General features: G+C 33.8%; 1 protein-coding gene across 10 annotated transcripts in view; it reads left to right on the forward strand.

The window, feature by feature from the left end:
* HMBOX1 (homeobox containing 1) overlaps nucleotides 1–18,379 on the forward strand; it is a 213,475-nt gene that overhangs the window by 106,883 nt on the left and 88,213 nt on the right. For all 10 annotated transcript variants that reach the window (XM_035022645.1, XM_035022650.1, XM_035022647.1 and 7 more), the window contains one exon: nucleotides 1,483–1,568. In XM_035022645.1, the coding sequence (XP_034878536.1) occupies nucleotides 1,483–1,568 (86 nt within the window). The remainder of the gene's footprint in view (nucleotides 1–1,482; nucleotides 1,569–18,379) is intronic.

An 18,379-nucleotide genomic window follows, 5' to 3' on the forward strand; every position in this document is an offset into this window, starting at 1 on the left:
AAAATATCTGCTCTAATTCAAATCACAGCTGATTCTTTTTGGATAGGATCGATCTTTTCTTTTGTTGCTTCAAATAATCTTTAAAGAAACTTGAGCTCCTGTAAGAAGTTTGTGGTTCATTTACAACATGATTTGCGAAGATTTCATGATCCCTTTGTCTCAGATCAAGGGTCAGCAAACTTTTTCTGGAAAAGACTAGATGGTAAGCATTTTACACTTTGTGGCCAAGAGGCAAAATTGAGGTTATAATACACATACTTACAGCTAAGATAAAACAAAAAGATCACAAATTTTTACTAACAAAATTCAATATAGAATAATAGTAATTGAATATAGTTTTTAAAATATAGGTCTAATGAGAAGAATAGAATTTTTGGTGGGGAGGATATAATACTTTGCTTAATTCATGTTCAAAGTTAGTATTCTCTGTCACCAAGTAATGATTGCAAGTGTTCATCTGTGAAAACCATTCTTAGCTCATAGGTTGTGTAAAAACAGATGGGAGACCAGATTTAGCCATAGTTTGCTGACCCTATATGAAATTATAAATTAACTGCTCTTCTGTGTTACTTTTGAGCTTGATGAAAAATCAGTGCTTTACTTACGTAATCCTTTTGAACATAAAGTATTCAAAGAGAAATTGGTTGGTTTTAGGGTTTAAGTTTTACTTAAGTATTTGTCCTGATGGAGAAATAGAAGTCTTGCCTTTCATTGTTATTCTAGTGAATGTCTAGTCTTTTGAGAATTTGCTGTTGTCTAGTGGAGGAAAAATTAGGTCTATAATAATGTAGTCTCAAGGACAAAATATAACATAGTTTTAAATATTCTATATATTACATATAATAGGAAATGAATAAGTTGCCTTTTTTATATTAAAATTATATATTCACCTCATCTCGCTTAAATTTTTTTTGGTTTAATAGGAAAAAGAAGGCAAATTAAATTTCTTAAAATGGTTGATATTTTAGCAGTTGTAAGAATGATGATGATTTCTGTTCCTTTAACAAAGGTTTTAAAATTACTGGACATAATATTTATGTAGTTATAGAGTTAACCTGCAAGCCCAAATCTACTCACAACTGATTTTTGTTGTTATTGTTGCTATTTATTTTTCTAGGGTTTCTGTCTGTGTAAGGTATATTCATTCCTCAGTAATGAAACTTAGTAGATACCATATGGCAGCCTTGTTCCTAATATGAATTATACACAGCATGCGATTAACCATCCTCTGGTATGAGACTTATATCTCCTGTGGTATTCACTAAAGCGTCTGTCTGATGGTGTGATGTTTTAGGACTTGAATATTTGGTGTTTCTTGGTTTGTTTTAATTTCGTATTTTCACACAAGCTTGGTCTGTTTACCTTTATTTTTGTGTCCTTTCTTTCTATGTTCTCCCCACCTCTCTGCTTCACCTTTCTTAGCAAAGATGAGGATTTCTACCTTCAACATACATTGTTGGTCTTGTCTTCTGTTTTTGTTAGGAGGGACAGCAGTGTGATAAAAGAGGAAATCAAAGCCTTTCTTGCCAATCGGAGGATTTCCCAAGCAGTTGTTGCACAGGTAACAGGTAAGAGCTGAAGAGCCCTTTATTCTGGAATCATGTCTAGTCTCTGCCTTCTGGTGCAGATGTTGGAATATTGCTTGCATTTCTGCATTGCAGTGCAGACCTGTCAACTTAGGCATAATAATGTATGCCTGTGATTTAAAACCCATTGTCTCTGATGTCATGGAACTTCTGATTTTTTTTTTTTTTTACTTGTGCTAGTAAATTTTATAGCATTTGTGATAAGCACAAAATTTCCCATTTTATGGCTAAAAAAGGGTTCTCTGGTTTTCTTGTCATTGTGACAGAGCTCATGACACATGCACATCCAATTGCTATTTACATTTCATATTTTTAAAAGCTTTACAGTCCTCCTGATTCCTGATTTTACCGATTAAAAAATGATTCATGAGAGTAAAGGAAGTTTTGTTTTTTTTTTAACCACCTTTCTATATGTGAAAGCTTTCCTCAAACCATTACTGAGAAGATAAGAGTTATCATTGTCTTCTCTTTGTTCTTTATATCCCATCCCATTACCCACCCCACCACAGCCCCATCTTGAGTATGTGATGTATATGTATCATTCTCTATTCAGATTGCATTTTTTATAGAGTTACTAAATTTTGGGGTAGCATGTCTTCTTTGTTGGTATGTAGTCTTCCTTTCTTGGGTATTAATGGTTTATAAGACCTTAATAAAATCAACTATACCCTAGTCATGAGAGGAACCAGAAACTCTTGTAACTACATTTTGTAGTTGATACATTGTTATATGTTGCACATTAATAGATATGAAAATTATATTTTTCCTCCTCCCACCCTTTTTTAACATGCCATTAGCAGCTGATGTGACTTTGGGCTTTTTAGCTTCTGGACCTCACTTTCTTACCTCTACAATGAAATAGTTGGATCTGATCATATAGTACCTTCCAATTTTAAGATATCATTTCTATTCTCTAGACATCGATATATATTAAAGCTAATTTACCTAAAAGGTTGTTATTGACCATCAATATGGTTAAAAATGAAACTTGAGACTTCAGAAGTCTTAAATTTCATCCCAAGAATCTAAGGTCAGCCAATCTTAATACATGTATGTGTGTATAATATATAACACTAGTAATATATTTTTATAAATGATGCCTCTGTTCATGGTAAAAGATTTTAATAAAAGGCATATCCTTCCATACAGAAATCTTAAACAGAGGGATGATGTGTGAATTTAATTTTTGTAATTTTCAAAAGAATATTTAAAATAAATTTTTACCTTTATCTTCAAGGATTAAGGAATATGCTAAGGGCACTATAGGGGCAAGTTAAGTGGGTTTTACCAAAACCCAGTGATGTGCACTATGAAAAGATGAAGTGTTGTCTTTTAGGGCTTTTACTTTGCCTCCAAGATTAGAAGCAATCTTCTATTTTGCCAGCCTACAAAAAAGAACAAAATTGTAGTGTTATAGAACAGTATTATAGAGTTGATTTTTTTTTCCAGGTGGAAATATTTCTGAGGATCTTGAATACTCTGAATCTTGAATCATCTTGGACTTTTAAAATAGTAGCTTTTGAAACCCATCTGACTTTGATGCAAATTATAATAAAATACCTCATTTCAGTTATGCATTTTAGAGTAGTGTTCTTTAAATATAGCAATCTTTCTTATACATCCTGAAAGAGTCTAGCATTGTACATGCTCTCTGAAGATTTCATATTTACCTAACTGCCTTGTAGCGCTGTCTTGTAGGGTAAAGGGAATTTTAGTGAGGCTAACACAAGCTATACACATGAAAATTTATCCAATATGACTTTGTCCAGTGACGTTCCCTCTCCAGAAATATTTATTTGCTCAACAAATGCTGCATGAGTTTCTGCCCTTAAGGAATCCCATTTTACTCTTATCTGCTTTAATTCAATTATTTACATAAGGCAGGGGAGTGAGATGATTTATAACCACATTGTTTCATTGTCTCATTGATCAACTTAGTGAATTCATGTATTTCTCATGTATTATCATGTTACATTTTCACCCGGCCCATCCAGCCATCAAGCTAGACTCAGGGACAGGGCTTTTCATTCTAGAAAAGAGATCCAGCTACAGAATAGTGAGTTGGTGCGAACCAGTATAAAGCCTGGCTCTCATAATTGGCATACTTGGTATAGGAAGCCTATGTAAGGAAGCCTTCTAGGCATTTAGGACTCACTCACTATGGGTACCTGATCTCAGTACATAGGCATGTTTTTGCCTTTAAACAAATTAGTCAAGTGTATCTTAGAAGAATATCTACCTGATGAAATCTGTCCCAGATATAAAGTTTAAGATGTGGCACTCCAGAATCTCTGTCCTATAATGGAGTCTTTTAAAAAGTTAAGTTCAACTCTAATATGTGAAATAATGAAATAAATCAACCTTGAGATAAAAAGAATAGGCATAACAGAAGAAAATGCTAAATAAAGTGTAGTGAGGTGCAAAATTATAACACATGTGCTTGTTCCAGAAACAAATACAGAGACTTCTTTTTATAGATTTGGAGGATTTCTATAATAAGATAAACAAGAAGTTCATGGGTGGGGTCTGTATAAATAATATCCTACTGATAGGAAAAATGACAGTATAAACAGGATATAATAACAGTGCCTGCTGAATTTCCCAGCATGTTATTTGTAGCAGCTTTCACAGAGTCACAGCTGCTCCCACCAAGGGTGGATTTTTACCTCTGTTAGAGGTAGAGCAGGATTCTAAATTCTGACTAACAATAGTGGGATGGGGAGCATAGCCCTTGCTTTAGTAATAACCCACACATGGGTTTTATATTCACTTTCATGGTAAAACATTTTCTTTGGCTCTTAGAATTACGAAAACATGATTTTCTTTTTAAATGACCTCTGGGAAAAATCAAGCAGGCAGAATAAATGAGTAAGTGGGCAGAGCTTGAGTGAGTGCTTATCAGCCAAAAAATACACTAATTGGATTCATATCCTCTTAAAATGGAAGAAGGAAAAAAAAATTACTTCTCTGAACTTTAAGAAATCTAACACAATTTTGTTTTCTTGAATGATATTATAATGAAAAAGGAGCCATGAAACTTTAGAATACCAAAGTTCTAGTCCTTCTGTCTTAAATAGTCTTGGGGTCCTGGGAAGAATTATGTAGCTTCTCTGAGTCTCATTTTCCTTATTTATAAGATGAGGGGCTTTGACCAAATACTTCTAAGAATGTTTTCGAGTTATCAAATTCTATTCTGTTTTTTGTTTTTTAAAGATTTATTTATTTGAAAGAGAGAGAGCATGTGAGTGGGGGAAGGGGCAGAGGGAGAGAATATCCAAGCAGACTCCCACTGAGCGCAGAACCCAGCACAGGGCTGGATCCCCTGACCCATAAGATCAGGACCTGAGCCAAAACCAGGAGTTGGACACTCAACCAACTGAACCACCCAGGCGCCCCAAATTCTATTCTGTTTTTAAACAACGTTCATTTAACCAGTGTGCATCTACCATCTCATTCCCAAAATGTAAGAATTTGTGTAAAGAGAAGCTCTGAACCAGTTTTAGAAATGTTCCAACTCTACTTATTTCACTTCCCTTTTTTTAAATTTATCTTTAAAATGAAGAATGAAAACACTGCATATTCAATTTAATTATAATAATTTCTTTACAAAGATAGGTATATATTGATCCTCTCCCCAAGCAGAGAACTTCAAACCAGATATTAAAAACCAACTAAAGTGTCAATTATATCTTTTTTAAAAATAGACTTCATTTTTTAGAGCAGTTTTAGGTTCACAGCAAAAGTGAGTGGAAAGTAGAGAGTTCCTGTTTACTCCCTACCCACTACACATGTACAGCCTCCCTACTATCAGCATCTAGCACCAGAGTGCTACATTTGTTACAATGTGTAAACCTATATTGACACCATTACTGTCACCAAAAGTCCATAGTTTACATTGTTTTTGTAAATGGTTTTGTACATTCTGTGAGGTTTTAAAAAATGTATAATGACAAGTATCCACCATTATAGTATCATAATATGATGCTACAGTTTCACTTCCTAAAAATCCTCTGTGTTCTGCCTTCCTTCCTTGCTGCTAACCCTTGGCAACCACTGTCTTTTTACTGTCTCCATAGTTTTGCCTTTTCCAGAATGTTACCCTAGAATATGTAGCTTTTTCATGTTGGCATCTTCCTCTAAGTAATATGGTTTTAAGATTCCTTAAATGTCTTTTCATGACTTGATAGCTCATTTCTTTTTGGTACTAAATAATATTCCATTGTCTGGACATAACATAGTTTATTCTGCCATTCACTACTGAGGGACATCTTGGTTGCCTCTCAAGTTTTGGCCATTATGAATAAAGTTACTATAATGTTGGTAGGGCATATATCACAGACTGTAGTATTGTCCTCTTGTCATACAACCAAATATAATTACTTGTCAGGCTCATTTAACAAGATTTTATCAATTCCTGTGTAATGAATTTCACTAGTTTTAGATAGATCTCCAGTTTGAAGGCAATTATCTGTCTACAAAAGGTAAATTTCTATATTTGAGATTTAACTTCTGTCTCCAAATTAAAAAAGTTTAGAGTTTTTGTTTTTTTTAGGAGAAAACTTCTTTTCAGATCTTTGAATGGACTTCAGTTACCAACAATATAAATATTTTTGCAGAGTGCCTTTAGGATTTTCTCTTGTTTTGTAGCCTCTAGAGAATAAGAACAGATGTTGTCCTGTGGTTCAAAAAATTGTTACTTTTTTATCTCATTTTCTTCTATCTTCTGCAACTTGCTGGCAAACTATTTTCTTGTAAACACAACACATAAGTTTACGTTTTTCTTTTCCTAGAGAAAAAGTCCAGCCTCTATATCTGAATACCCACATTTTCTTACTTTGGTGATAGCTAAGTGAAAAGTTGGGGTGAAAATAATTTCAGAGAATACTTCAGTTGTTAGAAAATCAGTTTGCTACAGTTCTTGAAATTCTTGAAATTCATTGTTCTACCAGGGCTTTCATCATCTCAAATACAGTGTATAGGACTGTACATTTTTAGTGTCAAAGTTATGAAGGTTGGTTTGCAAGTAAGAACAAGATTTTTCCTCCACCTGTATTTAAAGTAGAAACTATATTTAAAAAATTTTTATTCCACCGTAAGCTTTGATAAAAGTGACTTTAAAAGGTTAGACACAGATGTGGTTTTTTCCCCAGTTAGTAATTTTCACTTTTGCTTCTCCCTAATTCTTGTTTCTTAAGATTGTGGAGAAAAGTATTTACTTGAGGGATAATATTCCTTCAGCAGTTTTAGGAACTCTTTCTTACTTAACATAAGTTAATTTTCCTTATATTAAAAAAAAAAGCAACAGGGATAAATGACAGAATACTCTAGTAAATAAGTCAGAAGGTATCTGTGTCTGATAAAATAGCAAAGTCTAAAGTTCAGCTGTAGTGCATGTGAGTCATCAGGCAATATTATAAATAATTTCCTGCAGAAGAAAGCTATGAAGGGATAAATACCATATTTTGTAAACTATAGATATGGTCTTTTATGCATTAAGGAATTATCCTGTTAACTCCTGACGTTTACTCAATGATAGATCTTAAATTGAAGGATTTGACCTCAGTTGCTACAAATAATTTGTTCTGTCAGGAAGACATACTAGATTTAGCAGTGTGTAGTTACTAACTTTAATTAGGTAAGGAACTGAAGCTTGAACTAACCAAACTAATCAAGTTTGAGGGTGGTGATATCTGAGAGGTCTGTAAAATTGTTAAATAGTCATTCAGATTCTTATGGCCTTTAAGAAAGCTTTTAATATCACCATGTGTCAACTTCAGCTAAATTTGACTATATCATTTGATCCTACAAAATAAATTTGAGGTATGCAGGGGAAATGTGTTTTTTTCCTTTATTTTTAATCACTTTTATTTAGATAAAATTTAAGTAAGAGGAGAGTTCTCTGAATTGTACCAAAGTCATACAGTGGTATAACCAAAATCAGGAGATAGAACATTTTTGGTATTTCATCAAGTTCCTTCCTGCCTCTTTGCAGTCACATACCTCACCCCACTCACTGCAAGTCCCTGCCAACCACAGATCTGCATTCTGTCAGTATAGTTTTGCATTTTCTAGAGTGTTATGTGACTGGAATCATACAATACATACCTTTTTTGTATGTCTCACTTCTTTCTTTTTGTAACTTCATTAGTGTTGTTATATGTATCCATAGTTCTTAAGTTTTAAATGTTGTATACTAGGTAATAGAATGGATATAACAAAATTCGTTTATCCATTAATCGGTTGGTGGCCATTTGAGCAGTTTTCAGGTTTGGGCTATTACAAATTAAACTCCTGTGACTATTTGTCTGCATGGTTTTTCGTGGACATATCTTTTGTCATACTGAGGAGTGGAATTGTGGGGTTATTGGTAAGTATATGTTTAACTTTTTAAGATACTGTCAAACTGTTTACCAAAATGGCTATACCATTTTGCGCTCCCACCAGCAGTATATGAGATTTCCAGTTGTTTTGCATTCCCTTCAACACTTGGTATTTGGTATTTGTGTTTCTCTTTAGGTTTAGCCATTCTAGTGCATATGTAATAGCATCTCACTCTAGTTTTATTTTGCATTTTTCTAATGATTAATTATGTTGAGCAACTTTTCAGATGCTCATTTGCTATTCATGTATCTTCTTAGGTGAAATGTCTGTCAAATCTTTTACCCATTGTTTTTTAATCAGGTTGTTTCCCTTACTATTTTTTTTTTAAAGATTTTATTTATTTATTTGAGAGAGAGAGAATGAGAGAGAGCAAATGAGAGGGGGGAGGGTCAGAGGGAGAAGCAGACTCCCTGCTGAGCAGGGAGCCCGATGCGGGACTCGATCCAGGGACTCCAGGATCATGACCTGAGCCGAAGGCAGACGCTTAACGACTGAGCCACCCAGGCGCCCTGTTTCCCTTACTATTGATTACAAGAGTTCTATGTGTATTCTGGGTACAAGTCCTTGAATATGTGGGTATAACAGTTATCCTAGTCTGAGGCTTACATTTTCATTTTCTTAGTGTTATATTTCAAAGAGCAAATGTTTTTAATTTTGATTAAGTTATATTTATCTTTTTCTCCCCCTTTATGGTTCATGCTTTTTGTGTCCTAAGAAAATATGCCTAAATTAAGTCTCAAAGATTTATAGTTTTGGCTTGTACATTTAGGTCTATGAACTATTTCAAGTTAATTTTTCTATTAATTTTTTGTGTATGCGTGAGGTAAAGGTTAAGACCTACTTTTTTTTCCCTATGGATATCCAATTGTTGAGGCACCATTTTTTGAAAATGGTTAGCAGTGGTCAAAAGACTAGTTTTTCTCTATTCACTTACATTGGCACCTTTGTCAAAAATCCACTGAGTATGCATGTCTGGGTCTGTTTCTGGACTGTCTGTTGTGTTCCATTGGTCTTTATGTTTATCCTTATAACAATACAAAATGGTAAATTTTTGTAGTAAGTCTTGAGGTGTTTGGTATTTCTGTATACATTTTAAAATCACCTTGTCAATTTCTACAAAAAGGATATTTGTAATGAGATTGGGATGGGGATTGTGTTGAATATAGGTCAGTCTGGTATTAGGAATTGACATCTTAATAATACTGAGTATTTTCATCCATGAACATGGTATGCCTCCATTTGTTTAGGTCTTCTTTATTTCTCTCAACCATGTTAGTTTTCAGTGTATAGGTCTTGCACATATTTTCTTAAATTATCTCTATTTTACATTTTTGATACTATTATATTGGTACTATCTTTAATGTTGATTTCTAGTTGTTTGGTTCTTGAGTCATAGAATAATTGATTTGGGTATATGATATCCTGTTTTGTAACCTTGCTAAATTCATTTATTCTGGTAGCTTTTTGAAAAATTCTTAGAATTTTCTATGTGGACAATCATGTTATCTGTGAGTAGAGTTAATTCTCCTTCTTCCTTTTCAATTAGGACCACCAGTTAAATGTTGAATATAGTAATGAGAGCAGACATCTTTGCCTTTTCTCCAAGCCTAGGGAGCAGGCATTCACTCTTTCACCATTAAGTGTGTTCTTAGCGTAGGTTTTTCATAGCTGTCCTTTATCAAGATACCCTTCAAGGGAAGTTTCCTCTATTTCTGGTTTCTGAGAATTTTTATCATGAATGGATATTGTATTTTGTCAAATGCTTTTTCTGCATCTATTGGGATTACCACATGATTTTTCTTTTTTAGTCTTGTTAATATAGTGAATTACATTGATTGACTTTTCAGATGTTAAACCAACCTTGTGCTTTGGGAAAAATTCCATTGAATCATGATGTATTATCCTTTGTATATGTTTTGATTCAATTTGCTGATACTCTAGTTCTGTAGAATTGTAGTATCTGTGTTCACTAGGGGTATTGTTCGGGGTTTGTTTTGCTTTTTCCATTTCTTGTAATGTCCTTGTCTAGTTTTGTTATTAGGATAATCTGGCCTCATAAGATGAGTTGGGAAGTGTTTCTTTCCCTTGTGTTTTTAGAAGAATTGATGTAGAATTGGTATTATTTCTTCCTTAAATATCTTTGAAACTGCGCTTTTTTTCTTTTTTTAGTAGTGATTATCTTACACTTGGCTGTTACTTAACTAAAGGATCTTATCCTTTAGGGCTTGTACCTTGTACTGAAGGCTGCAGATAGAATATAGAATAGTGGAGATTATCAGGTCTTTAATACCTCAAAGGTTGCCAGCACTTTTCTACATGATTTTATCCTTGGGAGAAATACTTTTCTCTTGCCAGTTGCCTAAAATAGCAAGAATACAAACCACAAACCAAATTGTATTTGCTTTAGATAGAGCAATAACCCTTCCCCTGTGCTCTACTATGCTTGAGTGTAGAACATAGTTTTCACTCACTTAAGCTATGAGATTTTGCTTCCTGTAGTAGTTTGAAAAATATTGAGTGACTTGTCTCTAAATCTGTTCCCAAGCAGATCTGTGGACAACTTCTTGGTTTTGAACACATTGATTTTAATATACATATCCAATATAACATTGCCTCAAGCTTGTTGTCATTGTTCTTGATGAGAACATAGAAAAGGGTTTTTAGAAACATTCTTAATGTGATCTTTATTTAATGTTTCGAGACATTTCAAAGACTAGAATATGCTGTTTTCATAAAAGTGCATTTTTTCCTCCTTTGACTATTGTAAATATAAGGATTGACCATTGCACCCAAGCCCTTTTGTTTTGCTAAATATTTTTTTGGAAGACATATTACCAGTTTGTCTTGATTTTTCTAGGACATAAAGAATGTCTTTGAAATGTTTGAGTGCTATGTGTTAAAATAATTACCATACATAATAATATTTGGTAAGAACAATACTTCTTGAACCATTGTTGCCTATGCTTTTATTTGTCTTTAGCTCAGATTTATCATTGTGCTAGGTAACCTACCAGGAGAGCATATAGCCCTCTTAAGTGGTTTGTGGATGACCAGTGGCTCTGCATTTTACTGCTCTGCACCGTGTTAGCTAAACCTCTCTTTTTGGAGGGTTTTTATTTTTAGCTGTAATTTAACACTTACCAAGTGCTAGATGCTCTGCTAACTGTTTTATGTATTTGAGAGGCAGGTGTTAACTTCTTCAGTTACAGGCAAGAAAACTGAAGCTAAAGGAGAGTCAATTATTTCCCCATAGTCACACAGCTAATTGCTGTTTGTCTTGCTGCAAAGCCAGTGTTCATTACATAGCATTTCAATGTATAGATGCAGTATAGTGCAGTGGTCTAGAGCATGACTTTGAAGGTTAAAAATATGTTTTCTGTCCTTACTAATTACATATCTTTGTGCAGGTTACTGAATATCTTAATCCTCAGTTTCTTCCTTTGGAAAATAAGAATAATAATAATAATACCTACCTAACAGGGTTTTTGAGATTAAATGAGTTGGTTTATGTAAAGTTTCTGGTACATGGTAAATGCCATAGAAGTCTTAATATTATCATTATTATACTCCTTAATCCCTCTCCAAATTGACTTTTCTGAAGCTAAGCTTCCTGAGACTAAATATGTTAACCATAATGTTTCTAGCCTTTGGCCACTTAATAATGAACTTTAAAAAATATATAACACCCCCCTGTTCATTGCAGCATATTTACAAGCTAAGACATGAAAATAACCTATACAGTGGAATATTATTCAGCCATAAAAAAGAAGGAAATCCTGCCATTTGTGACAACATAAATAGACCTTGAGGATATTATGCTAAATGAAATAAGTCAGACAGAGAAAGATAAATATAGGATATCATTTATATGTGGAATCTTAAAAAAACCCAGATTTATAGATACAGAGAACAGATTGGTGTTTGCCAGTGTTGGGGAGAAGGGGGTGGGCAAAATGGGTGAAGGTGGTCAAAAAGTATAAACTTCCACTTATAAGATAAATAAATCCTTGGGATATAATGTACAGCATGGGCACTATAGTTAACAGTGCTCTATTGTACATTTGAAAGCTGCTAAGAGAGTAAATCTTAAAAGTTCTTATCCTACACACACAGGAATTTTAACAATGTATCGTGATGGATTTTACCCAAACTTACTGTGGTAATCATTTCTCGAGAAAAGTATCAAGTCATTATAATGATACCTAAAACTAACATAAAAAAAATTCATGATAGATTAGTGGATTTTAATGTAAGAGTATGAAAAAGCTTGTTAGTGAGTTGATTTTAGATTCAACATTGCAGCTAACTTTTAAGAATATATCATTTGTCAAGTTTTAGTGTAGTATCAGAGAATATCCACAGCCATTGAAAAAAACTATTAAATACTCCTTCCTTTTCTATCTGAAAAAAATACTGTATAAGTTCATTTTTATATTAGCATGGGAAACTTTCTTCACCATTACTATTCCACTTTGACATACACAAAATTGCCTTAAAAATATTATTTACATAATTACAGCTAATATTGAGAGTTAGAAAGTAGGAAGGGAAAAAAAATCCAGCTCCCCTTGTAGCAAAATCTTCCTTTTCTCTGCCCCATAATTTTTCTACTTTCTGACCTTGCCAGAATTCTGTCTGGTATCCTCATTTTATTATTCAAAAGGTGGGGAGATCAGTTGTGGTGATGGTTGTACAATGCTTTGAATATACTAAAAACCATTGAATGGCTTAATTTAATTTAATTTAATTCACTTTAAATGGGTGAATTGTATGGTAGGTGAATTATATTTTAATAAATCTGTTTTAAAAGATAGAAGGGAAAGTGAAAATCATTCAAAAGTATCTTTTGAACAGAGTTAGGTCCCTGAAGTGGAATTTTAAATTTTTCTATGTATTCTTACTACTGAAATAAAAGCCTAATAAACTAAAAGTGAAAAATTGAATTAAAAAATATAAATTTACTTTATATATTAGAAAATATATTCATGTGGTTTAAACTTCAGATGTACATAGGGTATACAGCACTAAATCTTTCTTCTGTCTCTGTCCCTTAGCCGTAATCCCCTTCCCAGAAGACAGGAACTTCACCAGTTTCCTCAGAGATAACTTTATACATTTCAAAGCAAATAAGTAGGGGCACCTGGGTGGCTCAGTCGTTAGGCGTCTGCCTTCGGCTCAGGTCATGATCCCGGGGTCCTGGGATCAAGCCCCGCATCGGGCTCCCTGCTCCATGGGAAGCCTGCTTCTCCCTCTCCCACTCCCCCTGCTTGTGTTCCCTCTCTCGCTTTGTCTCTCTCTGTCAAATAAATAAATAAAGTCTTAAAAATAAATAAATAAAAGCAAATAAGTAGGGCTCGTGGGTGGCTCAGTCAGTTAAGTGTCTGCCTTCGGATCAGGTCATGATTCCAGAGTCTTGGGATTGAGAGGTTGGGCTCCCTGCTCAGTGGGGAGCCTGCTTCTCCCTCTCCTTCCTGCTCCTCCCTCTCCTTCCTGCTCCTGCTCTCTCACTGTCTCTGTCGCTGTTTCTCTCTCTCAAATAAATAAATAAAATCTTAAAAAAATTTTAAAAAGCAAATAAGTATGGAGTGCCTGGGTAGCACAGTTGGTTGAGCATCCAACTCTTGGTTTTGGTGCAGGTTGTGATCTCAGGGTCATGGGATCAAACCCAGCGTCAAGCCCCATGTCTGGCTCCCCGCTCAGCGTGGAGTCTCCTTGAGATTCTCTCCCTCTCCCTCTTCCCCTCCTACTCGTTCTCTCTCTCTCAAATAAATAAATAAATCTTTAAAACATTAAAAAAGCAAATAAGTATATCCATAGTCCTTTCTCCTTTTTTGCCGGATAGGTTGTATGCTATTTATATTATTCTACACTGAGCTTTTTCTAACTTGGAATTATCCCATATCAGTATATAAAGAGTATTATCACTGAGTTTGGATTTTTTTGTTTTTTGACAATTTTTTTCTTTTATTAGTACATAAAATAATGATCATCTTATAGTCAGTGTTGTCATAGATTTGATGAAATGTATAAATATTGATGAACATCCTGCTTGGCTTGATCTCCAAATCTATCTATACTTTAACCATTCCTGTCTATCTTTGCCAACAATTGGTACATTGTTAGATGTTGTCATGTTTTGCTAACATGATAAAAGTGAAATGGTATTTCACTGCAGTTTTATTTTTTTATTTTACTTTTTATTGAGGTATAATTGATAAAAACCATTATATTAGTTTCATGTGTGCAACATAATGATTCAAAATTTGTATATACTGTGAAATGATCACCACAATACGTCTAGTTTAAACATCTGTCACCACACATAGTTATAAAATAATTTTTTTTTCTTATGGTGAAGACTTGTGAGATTTACTCTTAGCAGATTTCATTGCTGCAGTTATAAATGGATTTTTCTGGTTATAATTTAGGTTAAACATCACTTCATATTTATTGACCATTTATACTTTCTGTGAATTGCCTGTTTAAGTCTGTCGCCAGTTTTTAAGGGTCCTTTTTCTGTTTTGTTTTGTTTTAGTTTAAATTTTTTTTTGACAAAATTGTATATATTTAAGATGTAAAATGTGATTTTTGGTATATGTATATATTGTTATCACTGTCAAAAAAATGTATAGTATCTCATCTTCTAAATACTATAGTTTTCAATCAGTTATTAATATTTAGCAATTCAGTAACTACTTTAAACTGGTTTTTCTTTTTGCCTTTATTCCACACACAGGCACTCACTCACTAAATACTTGTTTAATAAATTAAATAAATAAAATTTAGATATTTAGGTAAGATTTAGGTTGATGATTGTTATAATCATATTCTTTTAAATACATATATTCTTTTGTATGTGCAACTTACTTTTTTTTAATGTATATGTACATTCCCTTTGATGTAATTTATCTCATAGGAATTTATCCAGTGAAGTAGTTGCTTATGTCTAGAATGATAAATGTGCAGGAATATTTATTGCAGCATATTATATTTTAGCAAAAGATTATAAATGACCTAAGTGTCCATCAGTAGGGGACTAGTTAGGTAAGTTATGATATATCATATTATGGAGCACTGTTTGTTTATAAAAACAAATAAGGCAGCTCTATATGTCTCAGGTAGAATGGGAAGAGAATGTGTTGTAAGGTGTGGGAGAGAGGTGAGTTGTTTTATTTTTAAACACCAATTTTTAAAACATATACCATGTCGCAGACTCATCAGTAATAATGTGCACTGGCTAGATTCAACTCAAGTATTACCAGTTTGTTCTGTGTGCTCTTTGACACCAATCAGAATCACAACAGAATTTTTTTGTTTTTAATATAACTCTAAAATTCTGCTCTAAGAGGGGCACCTGGGTGGTTCAGTTGAGTAAGTGTCTGACTCTTGGTTTCAGTTCAGGTCATGATCCCAGGTCATGAGTTTGAGCCCTACATTGGGCTCCAGCATCAGCAGGGAGTCTCCTGGAGGTACTCTCACCCTGCTCGCTCTTGCGTGTGCATGTACTCTCTCTCTCTCTCTCAAATAAAATATTTTTAAAAATAAAAATAAAATAAAATTCAGCTTTAAGAAAAACTGCATAAGCGTAACTAAAACATTCTTTAAGAAGAACAGAGAAATGAGTTTGAACAAATTTGCCCTACTAGATATTAAAGTGTACCGTATGGTTAGAATAAGTAAATAAGATCATACTGCCAGATTGTACAGGACAGAATTCATTAATAGATCCTTGTGTATAAGGAAATTTAGCTTAAATAAAGGAAGTGTTTCAAATCTATAAGGAAATGGTGTTTTTCCGTTGGTTGTTTATTTGAAAATGAAAAAATCAAAATAGGTGTCAGCATCACACCAGAACCAAACATCAGTTTCCATATGGAATAAAGAGCTAGATATATATACTTTTTAAAAATTATTTATTTATTTATTTATTTATTTTAGAGAGAGAGAAAGCACAAGCAGTGGTGGGGGAGGTGAAGGGGAGCAGAGCAAGAAGGAGAGAAAGAATCTCAAGTAGACTCTCCACTGAGTGGGGCTGGACACAGGGCTTGATCTCATGACCCTGAGATCCTCATGACCTGAGCTGAAATCAAGCATTGGTGCACAACCAACTGAGCCACCCAGGTGCCCCTAGATATATATACTTTTTACTTTATTTTTTAAAGATTTTATTTATATATTTGAGAGAGAGAGGGAGAGAGCACAAGCTGGGGGGAGAGAGAGGGAGAAGCAGGCTCCCCGCTGAGCAGGGAGCCCAACATGAGACTTGATCCCAGGACCCTGCAATCATGACCTGAGCTGAAGGCAGATGCTTAACCGACTGAGCCACCCAGACGTCCTGAGATATATATACTTTTTAATGCTGGGAAGGTTAATGTTACATTATTGTTAGAAGAAAATATTGAATACTTTTGTTATTTTAAGGTAGGAAAGCTTTTCTTATGTAATACATAAAATCCAAAAGATAAAGTTAGGTGGATTTAACTGTGTAAAATTTTTAAGATATGTCCAGTAAAAGACACTGTAACAAGATTCACACAGAAAGATATTTGCAATATAGAGAGCAAAGGATTAGTATCAATGATATATCAAAAGAATGGTTACATGTTATTATGAAAACAAATAATCAATAGAACAATTTAAAAGGCTATCAGTATGTAATTTACAGATGATTTAATATAAATGACCAGTAAACGTACAAAAAGATTTGCAGCCTCTTAGGAAATTAAGAATAATCAACTGCAAGTTAACAGCATTTTTGTTGTATTTTGTTTGCCCATTAGATCAGCAGACTTTAGAAGATTTAGGGATACTGGTGGTTTAAAATAGCAGAATAAAATTTTTCTTCACTTCTGTTTATCATAACCAAGTAGAAACAATAAAAAGAAAAGAAAAACTGTCTTCAATGAAGCAGTAACTAGAACCTTAAAACACAGACTAAATCAAATAAGAATTCTGAGTCAAACGAGAAAATGATGGGCACTGAGACGTGCCTTCTCCATCCTGGAGAAGGAAATAAGTTTGTCTGAAAGTACTTAAGTTATGAATGGTTGATCCATTGTTTTTGGTTTAAGAATAAAAGTTTTAGGGGTGCCTGAGTGGCTCAGTCAGTTGATTGTCCAACTTTTGGTTTTGGCTCAGGTCATGATCTCTGGGTCGTGAGATCGAGCCCCAGGTTAGGCTCAGCAAGGAGTCTGCTTGAAATTCTCCCTCTCCCTCTCCCTCTGCTCCTCTCCCCTACAACTTGCGCTCACTCTCTCTCAAACAAATAAATAAATCTTTGAAGAAAAAAAAAAAAAGAGTAGTTGTAAAGGGATGAGGCAACAAGAATAATGGGAATATTCCTGTATAGATAAAATTCAGTATAGAAACTCCATACCTATAAGCAGTCATTCCCCAGTTCTTCATTCCCCCAGGTCCTGGCAAGCACTGACTTACTTTCTGTCTCTGTAGAGTTACCTAGAGACAAATTTCTGGTCATTTCATAAAATAGGCTCATACATTCTGTGAACTTTCATGTCTGCCTTCCTTTTACTTAGCATAATGTTTTCAAGGTTGTGAAAAGGTTACCTATATTGTGACATGTATCAGTACTTCATTTCTTTTAATAAATGAATTATTTTCCACTGTCTAGCTATACTGCACTTTATTTATTCATCAGTTGATGGACATTTGGATTATTTCCACTTTTTTGGCTATTATGTATAATGCTGCTATGAACATTCATGTACAAGTTTTTGTGTGGACAAATTCTCTTGGAATATACCTAGGTCTGGAATTGTGGGTTATATGGTATTTCTGTGTTTAACATTTTGAAAAACTGCCAAACTGTTTTCCATTTTACAAACCCACAAATGTATGAGGGATCCAGTTGTTTCACATTATCACCAATGCTTGTTATTATTCATCTGTTTAATTATAGCCATCCTAGTGGTTGTAAAGTGGTATCTCATAGTTTTAATTTGTATTTCCTTAATGACCAATGATGTTGACCATCTTTTCATGTACTTTTTGGACATTTGTACATTTTTTTTGAGGAATGTCTAGTCCTTTGTCCATTTTTTAATTGAGTTTTTATTTTTTAATATTGAATTATATAAGAGTTCTTTATGTATTCTAGATAAAAGTGCCTTGTCAGATAGAGGGTTTGCATAGATTTTCACATTCTTATTGGTGCTCACTGAAGCACACAAGGTTTTAATTTTGATAACATCCATTTTTTTGTTGTTGCTTTTGGTGTCATAGCTAAGACATCATTGCCCAACTCAGAGTCACACAGATTTATGTCTATGTTTTCTTCTGAGAGGTTCATAATTTCGTACATTTAGGTCTCTGATCCATTTTGAGTTAATTTTGTATATGATATAAGGGGGGAGTCCAACATCCTTTTTTTTTTTTTTTGGCACTTGGATATC

Source organism: Mirounga leonina, unplaced genomic scaffold (genome assembly GCF_011800145.1).
Source record: "Mirounga leonina isolate KUSES-001 unplaced genomic scaffold, KU_Mleo_1.0 Mir_176, whole genome shotgun sequence".
Lineage (NCBI taxonomy): Eukaryota > Metazoa > Chordata > Mammalia > Carnivora > Phocidae > Mirounga > Mirounga leonina.